The sequence below is a fragment of the Gopherus evgoodei genome, chromosome 2, assembly GCF_007399415.2.
Source record: "Gopherus evgoodei ecotype Sinaloan lineage chromosome 2, rGopEvg1_v1.p, whole genome shotgun sequence".
NCBI lineage: Eukaryota > Metazoa > Chordata > Testudines > Testudinidae > Gopherus > Gopherus evgoodei.
In genome coordinates, this window is record NC_044323.1 from 81534745 (window position 1) to 81546756 (window position 12012).

Here is a 12012-nt window from a genome sequence, read left to right on the forward strand (position 1 = left end):
AAAAAAATTAAAAAAAAAAATTCAGACTGCAGACCAAGCACCTTCTGAAATGTGTTATTTTTCTAAAAGTAGTTTTTCCCACCTTCTGCAACCAGAATTAGAAAAGAAGCCTTCAAACCTGATCATGCGCCCTCAGAATATGTGCATCTTGACAATATGCTCCTGGAGCCAGGACCAGCACTAGAGTTTTTCGCGCCCTAGGCGCACGGTCATTTCGCTGCCCCGCACACCACTCCCGCAGCTCCGGTGGAGCTGCCGCAGCCATTTCTGCGGAGGGTCCGTTGGTCTGTGGCTCCGGTGGAGCTGCCGCAGCCGTGCCTGCAGGAGGTCCACCGGAGCCACGCGGGACCAGTGGACTGTCCACAGGCACGACTGCGGCAGGTCCACCGGAGCCACCTGCCGCCCTCCCCGGCAAAATGCCGCCCCCCCGAAAATCCTGGCACCCTAGGCGATTGCCTAGTTCGCCTCAATGGAAGCACCAGCCCTGCCTGGAGCACCATGGCAGGACAACATTACATTGTCAATAGGCTAAATTTATCCTTAGATGTACATAACCCCTACCGAAATCTTAAAGGAGAGCTGCTTATACAGACACTTTGGTATCAGATTCTAGTCCTTACTGTTAGGGGATAGTTGCTAAGGACTGGCAATTTAATTTAGGAATCCAGTTCTGACAAGGTCATAACTACTTTCAGTTGATGTTAGATAATACAGCATCAAACTAATATCGAAAAGCAGCACTCCTCAAGTACTGCAGGAGGATGCAGAACACAGGTTCATACTACCCTCTATTGCCAGCAAGGCAGAACTACAACTTTAAAGGACAAGACTAACAGGCTTCGTTTAGCTTTTAATATAGGCATGCTGTCCTGTCCCTCTGCTCTGTTCTTTTGAACAGCCAATATGTTAACCATCTTATTATTTGCTAAGATCTGCAAGACAAGTTTTATGCCAATAAAAAATGAATCAATTTTCGGGTTTTTATTCAAGCATAAAAAAATTGTAATTCTTAAAACTACAGCTGATTACTTACATACTCACATTTCACCTCACAAATTTCATCTCACCAAGTGTTTTTCCCCTCAAAAATCCTGTGTAGAAAATCCACTTTGTTGGGTAACTGCACATTAGGCCGATACTGCAGATTTCATTTACAGTTGTGCCAGCACTCTTTGTATAAAAAAATCCCAACAACTAGTTCAAGTTTGGTTTAGAGAGTATACAAACAGATCCTCTGCCACCCAAAAATGCCCTCAATAAAGAGTTCCTAGACAGGGAACTAAAAAGGTCTAAAATTAGACATAGAACCACATACACAAACTCTTAAAATCCTTGTAGATCCAGAGATCACCTCAAAATACATCAGGGCTTGGCTTTTATTCAGCAGGAAATAAAAACAGTAGCTCTAAACCTGGCTGTTTATCAACACTGCCATAAACCTAAGATCGTAGGCTCAATCAATCTCCTACGGAGAATTTAAGAATGGAGGGATGGACTTTTTGGGTAATTAGACATATTCCCCATCTCTCCACTCTTACCCTGATTCAAGAGAGATGAAGATCGATACCAGAGGAGTTTTATAAAAATGAGAGAGTTACTTACCTTATAGTAACTGCGGGTTCTTCAAAATGTGTGAACCCTATCAGTATTCCACTGTGCATACACATGCTCCATGTACCTAGAGTGGGAGAATTCTTGAAAGCAGTGTCTGTTGGTCTGCGCATGTGCCCTTGTTTTCCTCACGCCTCTGATTGAGGAGCTGAAGGGTGGAGCTCACTGACCACCTCTCCAGTTCCTTCTCTACCACAAATCCAAGACTGATCCAAAGCAAAGGGGAAGGAGGGTAGGTAGCTGAATATAGACAGACTATATATCTTGAAGAACCTCGTCACTATAAGGCAAGTAACTTTTCTTCTTCGAGTGCTGATCCTTATGTGTATTCCACTGTGGATTATTGACAAGCAGTACTCAAGTAGAGGAGGGTGTGAGGATGCTATTGTTTGTGTCCTTGTAGTGTGCCCTTCCCCTCCCGTGAGTGGGAGGAAGATGAGACAACCAATCAGAGTAAGATACCGTTCAAGGTCCATTTAGAGATCATCTGCAAGGATACAGCCTGACCCGAGACTTTGTCCACTACGACGATAAACAGTTGGAAATTTTCTGATTGGCTTTGGCTGGGTCTGTGAGCAGGATGAACGTCCACATGGAAGTACGCATCCTTGATAATGAAAGCTGTAAATCTCATGCCATTTTCAGGATGGGATTGTAGATGCCAGTATGACTATGTGAAATTTCAGTTTGCAAATAAACCAGTTGAGATGGCATAGATCGACAATGGGTCTCTAGCCACCCTTCTTTTTTGGTATTAGGAAGTACATCGAATAAAAATCCTTTCCTTGGTGTTGCAGAGACACCAGCTCCATCACTCCTCACTGCAGGCAGGACTCTACTTCTTGTTTGACAGTCTCTGTGAAAATGACCCCTAAAGAGAGGCAGCAATGGGGCTTTGGAGAAGGCAAAGAGGTAAATTTGATTGCCTAGCCAGAACAGATGATGTTTAACACTCACTTGTTATAACCCATTGTTATAGCACTCCACTTTTGGAAAAAGAATGGTAAGTGATCCCCAAAGGATGTGTGGAACTCGGCAGATGGTGGCATCGCTCACTGGTCTGCAGCTTTGAAGTCCCATCAAAAATATCATTTAGACATGGCTGGGGTTAGGATGATGATGCAGAAGGTGCAGGGAAATGGGACATGTGAACCTTTTGCCTCTTTCAGGGTGGCTCATAAGACAACTGATAGTAAAATTGTTGAGCCATCAGTTTAGGCTTGTATGACTGCCTGTGGAATTTTCTCTTCAAGGCAGATGTATGTATTCTCTGGGAGTGGGAATATATACAGCTTTAGAATGTTTAAGGACTTATCTGTTTAACCAAAAGACAGACGAGTTTCATCAAAGGGCATGTTTTCTGGACCTCCCTGGGAAGCCCCGAAGTGCGAAGCCATGATTTTCTAATACTAAGTAAATCATGTTCTCAATTGTTTTTAGTTTATAACAGTGTCTTTTGCTAACCTCTCTAAGACTCCTTATGGTTGATTAACTACTACAGGGCTATAGTCAGAGAGCCCACCCTTGGGTATTGACTGTGCTCTCTTATCTTATGTAATAACTTATATGGAAACCTGCTGTGGGCCACCTTCCAATGAGCATAGGGAAAGAAGTACTTCCTTATTTCATGCAGGCTTACTGGGGGGTAAGAAGGAGAAGAGAGCCTGGGTTAGAAAGCTAGAACAGCACAGACTGGAGACCAACCTGAGCTGAGAAGATAATATCATTGTCTCTCCTCAAATCAGTATCTGGTTCCACCCTGAGACAGTGGTTGAATTCTGGACTGCTGAACAGAGCATATTTATGAAATCGTATTTGCTTTAACAAGAAAAGGTCACTATCAAAGTTAGCAAAAAGTCAAAATTAACAGCGTGTACCAATCTCTCACGAACGCCCATTCTGGTTGGCTGTGTCTACAGTCTTTAAATAGTCCCGGCCCTGTTATCGGGACGTACCCCCAGGGCTTCCACCCTGAAGGCAATGGTTCCACCCCCTTGACCTACTCTGTACCCAGCTGTCCAGCCAGACCACTAAGTAGTTCACTTTTCTGGGGTCTAATACTGTTCGATTGTAGGCCAGTTCCCCAGTGACCTATGCGGGGGCGGTGGGGAGAGACCCAGGCCTGCCCACTACTTTGGGTCCCAGCCTAGGGACCCTAAGAATAACAGTCACATGCCACCGTGTCCCTTTAATTACACTGCTTTCAGTTCCTTGGGCCACTTCCCAGCAGCCCAGTCTTCGCTGAAGCATCACCCTTACTTCAGGGCTCATCTAAGTTCAGGCTCAGCAACCAGCCAGCTCTTCCTCACTGCCATGGTCCCTGCCAGAACTGAGCTGTCACTGGTGCTGCAGTTCCCTTTGGCAGCCAGGAGCACCAACTGTACTCCTCTGGCTCCAGCAAGGAACTGACTGTCTCTGGCTTTGCAGCTCCTTTCTTTATGGCCCTCTGTGGCCCTGACTGGCTGCTTCTGCTGCAGCCATTCTAGGCTGCTTGGAGGACTTCTATACAGCTCTTTTTCTGGGATGGGTGTGGCAGGACCCTGAGGCCTCCAGCAGGGCCTACTGCACTCTGTCATAAACCCATCTACCCCAACAAAACAAAGCCCAGTTGTCCCCCGATTGGGGCTTTTTACCTTTTCTAACTCAAAAGCAGTAAAATAGTTGAAAATCCCAGCTTTTGTTAGGCAAACTAGTTTACAGCCAATGCAAGGTATCAGGTTAGTTTAAGATTGCAGGAATGCATGTGTATACCCTGCTACATGCATCATTCTTATGAGTAAGGCAGAGTATTGCTATCAAAAGCACTGTTTGTTAAGAGAAGGGTTCTTGTAACATTCTTTCAATTTCTGAGAGGATGAGCAGAAAGATGGCAGAATGTGCATGCCTATTCCTGTGGCATGGGATGGGGAGGTCTCTGAGTTATTACAAAGAACTCTCTCTCAGGTGTCTGGCTGGTGAGTCTTCCCCACAAGTTCAGGGTGTAAATGCTCACCAAATTTGGGGTCAGGAAGGAATTGTCTCCCAGGTCAGATTGGAAGAGACCTTGGAAGTTTTTTGCCTTCCTTGGCAGCAGTGTGGGGCATGGTTCACTTGCTGGTTTGAACTAGAGTAAATGATGGATTCTCTGCAACTTAAGGACTTCAGTAATTCAGCCAAAGGTTATGGCCTATTACAGGAGGGAGGTTCTAGAGCCTGTGATATGCAGGAGTTCAGATTAGGTGATCATGATGATCTCTTCCGGACTTAAAAGTCTATGAACCAACATTGCTCTCTTATTTTAAAGTCTATTAGCCTTGCTAATGCTGGTTTAAATTGTATCTGATGTCTCCTTACATATATCTATGTTCTTGTAAGAAAAAAATTCACTTAGACTGTGAACTGGTGAATGACACTTATTAACCGTCTAAACATTTAGTAATATTGTTAGGTGAACATACCTGTCTAGCAAGATACAATCACAGAAATATTGATGTGAAAATGTTTATTAAACTGAGCTTTGTCTCCCAACAGAACAGCCAACACTAGAAATGTGATTGTTCAAATCATGCTTATAAGAGTGGTTTATATAAAATTGTGTTAAATATGAAAAGCAAAGTATTTCCTCTTTGCATTCAGATGGTCCAAAATATAAATTGCCTACAATCATTACATGCTATGTTTGAAATTAGGATAAGAGACACCAAATTTTGGGAGGAGACTATTTGAAGGTTTATGTGGTAGAGTTCCCAATTACGGTTAACTCTTGCAGCAGCAACATTTTCTGCCTTAGAAAGTCAAATATTCTCCTAGATAATCTGATGAAACTTCTAAGGTTAAAACAAAACAAAAACAAAACATTTGTAATCTAAATTTGCTCTAGGTATCAAACGTGAAAAGGATACATCCATGCATCACTGGAAGAGCAAACCTATGGATCTGAAAATACAAAAGAAACTGTATAACACATTTAAAAAATCCATTTTATATAAGTTGTCTAACAAAACAGATATCTCCAAGTACTAACCAAAGAGATAGATAGATGACAAGTGTATGAAACTCTAGTAAAAGGCACACATTGTAAAGGCAATTCAGTTTGGAAAGAGGGACATTTATTGCCAATGAATAAGAAAAAGTTTCATGTTTTCTAGACAAGTCATTTCTTTGCACAACCACAGATTTTTTGCTCACTAATAAAGCAACAAAGTGTGATATTCTTACTCTGTCACTTTACTCATCACTCTGTAAAGCAGAAGAAATTCTGTAAGCATGCTTATCTCACAGTGAGTCAGTGAATGACCTTGGTAACAGCAAGTTGCCTTGGAATATAAGTGGGTATTTGTACTCCCAGTTCTAAACAGAAATCTGCTTAATTTTTTGCCAGAAACAAGCTAAATGTAAATTAATACCTAGATGTATTTTCTAAAACCTACTTGAATACTGTCAATGTATGATATGAACAAATGTGTTAGCTGAGTTCGGAGCTACCAATACAAGTCTTAGCTAAGAAACATTGTCTAGCCCATGTGAATAAATTTCAGACTAGACTTAAGAAATCCAAGGGTGCAATGTTATCTGGATATAACTTGCTAAACACAAGAGTAAATATGGCAATATACTGCCCTTTACACTAATTAGCATTTAATTAAAACAAGTTCAAATTGGTTTGCAAATACAATGCTATGTTTCTCTACATGGTGTAAAGCCTAGAAAAAGGATGGCAGATCAGGCATTAAGTCACCAGGAAGGAAGGTACTGAATGATGGCTCTGCTGCATTCTCTCAGTCGCAGACACCATGGAACCCCTTCTCCTCAAATCATGATCCCCTTCTGTTGGTGTCACTAGGCATAACCCTAGGTAACTCGGGAGGGCGGTAGACCACAAGTTTCAATGAAGCCCTCCTGTTGTAGGCCTTAATGAACCAATGTTCCTCCATGTTAAACACTTTGTGTAATCTAGTGTACTAATAGCTGCAAAAATGTAATGTCAGCAGTTAGTTTTCTGATTGTAATAGTCAGTTCCCTGCTGTAACACACTGGAGCTAAATTGAAGCAAGTTTCAAGGCCGCTTTTAAATACAGTATACATGTCTCAGCAGCGGAGAGGGGGGAGTAAAGGGGAAGACAAAAGATTGAATGAGAAAAGATACGTAGCTGGATGGGAAAGGATGGGGGAGTGAGAGATCAGCTAGTCAGCAAGAAAAAGTTCTCAGAAAGCAACTGGGATATAAAAGGAGGAAGCCGCTTGTGTAGGGGTGCTGGATCTGAGGCATGCGAAGTCTCCCAGCACCACTTTGAGATCTCAGATAAACTTTGCTTGCTACTCCACCCTGCTGTGTTCACTGGCGCTAAGCACTCTGGGCACAAACTACTGTTGCTTGCCTCGGGCACCTTCTGTGCCTGCAACACTTCCATAGATTTCAGTATCTCCTGAAGTTGTCCGCTACCACATTCTCTCTGCTAGCTGCTACAATAAAGTCTTCCCTTTCCTTTTCACTATGAGGTTACATCAGTGGAGACAGGTTATAACTAGTATTCAAAGGGGGAGGGTGAAGCAGCCAGCACAGAGAGTACAGCAGTAAAACACCCTTATATGTAAGGAGCGTAGATGCCCTGGTTCTTTATGAAAATGTTCCTGCCTTCTTGGATGAACAGGCTGCCATGTGATTGTTGGGGACATCTGTGGGTTTTGGAAGCAGAGTCTCCGTGCCAGTATTCCGGGGGGGGGGGGGGGTGGGGAGGGGAGGAAAGGGGGGAGAGAGTTGGAGGTGCAGGAGAAGAAGGAAAAAAATCACAAGAACACATATCTGACGGGACAATTGTGAAGAATTTTCTACTTTGTGTGGACCTTCCCTATGCAGTCCACAAAGTATAGTCCAATTTGGGGGAGAGGGATGTCAAACACAAGTGACATCTTTCTCAACCAGTTTCTTTTTAGCTCGACACTTCATGTGACAATAAATTCCCAACATAAACACATAGTTGTGTATGAGCCTTCACTGGGCACTTGTACAGCTTAGTTTATATTAGGATTTACCTTGCATGTCTCTTGAAGAATTTGTTTGAAAAGTAATGCTGATTCAGCCTAAAAACCTTGAAAGTGTTCTTTCGACCATGTGCGGAAATTTTGAGGGAAGGCAACCCAGACTCAAATTCATAGCTGTGCCAAGAGACAGAGGCAGTATCCTTGGGGAACAATATCCGCTTTAGATAAGGCACAGCAGAGCTCAATATTTTGCAGATTCCAGTTACTAGACACATACTGCCCACCTCTTCCTGGTGTTATTTTTCTTAGCATATCATCAGAGTCTATTTTTTTTCTTAACAGACATTTTCAATAAGTCATTATTTCACCGGGTAATATCAGGGGACTTTTGAGTGAAATTGAAATGAAGTGTTTAGTTTAAGACAGACAAATGTAATGTCAATAACTTGCACACACACAGAGGTAGTTTTGCTACAACTAGCAGACAAGTAACCAATATTTTATCTACCAGTGTTCTGGGTATCTGAAATAAAGACATATGCAAGACTAAAACACTTTCTCCAGAATATTATATCTGTGCTACATTTGATATAGATTATTAAAGGAAACTTCCAGCATACATTACCTCTGGCTGAGCAGCAAATTCTCTAAGAAGATGCCCATTCCAAACAAACCGTGGATCTGCCTGTAGTGAGAAAAATAAGCAAATAGGGTTGTTGGGGGTTTTTTGTGGGGGGCAGGGAGGGGAGTTCTGAAGCTCAGCTTAGTTCTATGGTAGGACAGGAGCTCAGCACTATCGTGCAGTAGCATAAGTTTGGGTGACTAGATACATGGTAAGGGTGGTACACCTGGCTTTCACAAAATGTAGTTTGCACTCTTTTGGCTGGACAGGCTGTCACACAGAGGCATAGCTGGAGACCCTACCAGAAGCGGACAAAATGTTCCTGGTCCAATTTTCAGAGGTAATGAGTATCCTTAGTTTTCACTGAGACTTGTGGCTGCTCAGCACCTCTGAAAAAATAATCAGGCCAATTGAGCGGCGGTTGGTTCTGCAGCAGAAAGGCTTAAGCAAACTTGAAAACCTAGGACAGCAACAGACTGAGTCAGTTATGGACAGACTAGGTCCTGTTTTCCATCCTACAGAAATAGTAGACAGTCATTCCAATCTTAAAGCCAAGAGAAAGGCTTGAATGACAAGGTGATAAGTTTCACATTGCCTAGTCAGTGCGCCTTGACTCTTTTTGGGGGGCAGGGTGTGTGTAAAGGGAGAGTAATATCCATATGGATAAAATGTTAGTTTAGTCTCAATGCTGAATCAGTGCTTGGCCTCAGACTGCAAACAAAGCTATCACGGTGACATAGCCAAGAAAAGCTGATCAGACCACCAACTCATTTAATAAATGCCAAAAAGCTGTTAAAAGTGGTAATTTCGAACACTACTGACCTGGATTTTAACTGGTGACCAAAAGATACAGGCTATGACCCATCCAGTGCCCCTTTTATTAACACTCTTGACCACTTTCTCCTTACCACTCCTGCCAGAAAAACAAGGGACACTGGACCATGCCTTCCATTATATCCTTTAGTCTACAAGCGGCAGCATTTTCAGTCTCCATTCCACATTCTCTACAAGAAATCATTTATGCTATGTCTACACTAGAAACTTCAAAGTGCTGCCATGGGAGCGCTCCCCCCGCAGTGCTTTGAAGCATTCGTGTGGTCACGAATGAGCACTGGGAGAGAGCTCTCCCAGCGCTCCTGGTAATCCAACTCCGTGAGGAGAATGGCTCCCAGCACTCAGAACCTGTCCACACTACCACTTTAAAGCATTCAAACTTGCTGCGCTCAGGCAGGTGGTTTTTCACCCCCCTGCGCCAGCAAGTTAGAGCGCTATAAAAATGTAAGTGTAGACAAGCCCTTAGTTACTATCCTTTTATTCTGCAGAACAAAGGCAGTACATTGTAACAAAAATCAACTCAAAGTGCTTTTGAGAACTTTACACTGCAAGACATCAGTACAACCAAATGAATTTTGGAACAAGTGGAAACTCTCAGAGAGGAAAGTGAGAACATGTAGAGAGAATCTTATCCCAAAGGAGATCACAGCACTTTACTGGCTTCTATTTCAAGATGAAATATTTCTTCATTGAAATATGGTAGCCATTTAATAGCAAACAAAAGCTGCATTCAGCAAGTTAGAAATCTCCCTGCATTTCTTCCATCCCAATGAAGCATGTTTTTAGCTAAATTAGCATTTGACCAGGATATCAGGACAAACACCTGTGCTTGTTAAAAATGTTATGAAATACTGAAGGTCAGATTTAAAAGATGAGTAAGTACCACAATTACATAGGCATATTTGGGCATCTGAGCAGCTGTCTGGTGACTTAAATGGGTAACCGGCAACAGGCATGGAGCTACCTGATTTTGCATGCACATTTATATTTTATCCAAGTTATGCACGGATAATTGCATGTGCTCATCTTTGAGCAATTTGATCCTTGACCATAAATGACAAGAACATTGGTTTTAAATCTTATTTGAATGCCAGCATCAGAACAAGTGAACGAAAGACTGATGCTTAGAGGTTATAGTGCCACTCATTGAGTCACCAACGCTACTTCCTATTAGTACCCTAAGTTTGGCTGCATTCAAGTGCTGATCAGGCTTGAGAGATCTGATGGGTTCACAGTCCAGGACAGAATGGCTACAGGGCTAAAAGCAGATTGTAACTACTTCAACACCTACAACACAACTGGCATCTTACATACGTTTTAAAAATGTTATATTTATATTAATATAGAGTGCTTATGACTCAAAAAGGGATATTTCAGTATCTTAGATCATTTTAAATTGGAACAGAAGACTTTTTAAACAACTAATGTGCTGGTATGTCCTTTCCTATGGTTGAAAGGATAATACATAATGACATTTTTCTGAAACTTGGTAGATTGATTTTAAGGCTAAACAATCATTACAGCTAGAGCATGTGTGTGGGAGGATGAGAAAGTACCATATCAAAATTGGCAACACAGAACAGTACCCAAACACAGAATTCTAAGGTTCATTAACAAGCAATATGGTCTGCTGAAAATGAAATGGACATCAAGGTTTAAAAAGGGTGTGAGAATCACTTCTCGTTCCTAGTTCTGAAAATATCCTGACAGTTAGGAGGCAATACCTTGTAAAGGAGGCTTTACAGCCTCTTCTCCCAATTGAAAATGAGCTCCAACAGTCTCAATGGATTTTAGAAAGCACTTGTTGAATCAAAACCATGTTTAGCAGATTATGAATTCTAAGTCTTTGCAGAAGCTGAGAAAGTTCACATTCCTAAATATATCTCCTGGGGCCTTAGTGTGGCTGTGCTGTTTTGTCTTCTTTAAGATTGAAATTAAACAAACATACTAAATACTGTTTCTAACATATTAAGATAGACAGGTTTAGAATGCAAAATCCCAGGGCCAAAGGCCACAAACCCACCACTCTGTTCTGTATCCTTCCCAGTCTCTCTCCCAAACGCAAGCTCAAGTGATCTCTCTTCCACTTTTTGAAGAAGCAACCCCCGCTGTCTCTGATCCTAGTCTTAGAAACCCATCATTTTTTATCTAATTCCTTCCCACAGTGTCAAAAAAGTTACTATGCAACTTGCCACAGACAAACTCCAAACAAGTCAAGTATCCTCGAGGTTAAGAGAAGATTCAAAATGGAAACGTGTACAAAATCACGTAAGAGTTATTCACTCCAGAAGTAATAACATTTTCTGATGTCACACCTTACACAAAATTAACTCTTGCTATTTGAGTCAGCAGTACACCTAAGTTTTAGGTTTGTGGAGTTTTGTTCTGTTCAAACGTTCCACAATATCTGGCATATTGGAGTATGCTTTCTAATTACACTGTTTATTCTCCACAGGCTGGAGAACTGCAAACAACTATTTTTTCAATTCTAACTGTATGAAGAGGGAAGGGAAATGGAGACAATGTTAAAACACTTGAAGTGTAACTTCTATAATTGATTATTTCACTGCAAACATTTCCTCTTGTGGTGAACTACTCTTTCCAAAAAGCAGGCCGACCATAGCCAATATTATCAAGCTGAAGATTTTACACAGCGAGTGTGACAATGTACTGGCAGCATGCTGATATGGAAAATACAAGCAATAGTCACAAAACCATTTCACTAGTTTAGTTTGAAGGTGGAGAGGTAAAACCAATTTTACTATGATTTTCAGAATCAAGGGACCACTAATGGCTTTGTGAAAAGCAACTGCTATTACACTATGAACATACATATTAAACATACATACCTACCCTTTTTACAGTTTATGCATTAAATCTAATTTCACTGACAGTACCATAAACTCTTAATTTAAAAACATACATGAGGATTTACATAAGATTAAGAACAGCTGGAAGTGCCAAGATGTCTGCGCAAGGAAGAG

At 41.7% G+C, this 12012-nt stretch overlaps 1 protein-coding gene across 1 annotated transcript in view; it reads right to left on the reverse strand.

The window, feature by feature from the left end:
- The window catches only part of SACM1L (SAC1 like phosphatidylinositide phosphatase), a 51815-nt gene that overhangs the window by 14214 nt on the left and 25589 nt on the right, over positions 1 to 12012 (reverse strand). Inside the window, exons 6-7 of the mRNA XM_030551166.1 lie at positions 8198 to 8257; positions 5493 to 5526 (exon numbers count right to left, since the gene is read on the reverse strand). Of these exons, the coding sequence (XP_030407026.1) occupies positions 5493 to 5526; positions 8198 to 8257 (94 nt within the window). The remainder of the gene's footprint in view (positions 1 to 5492; positions 5527 to 8197; positions 8258 to 12012) is intronic.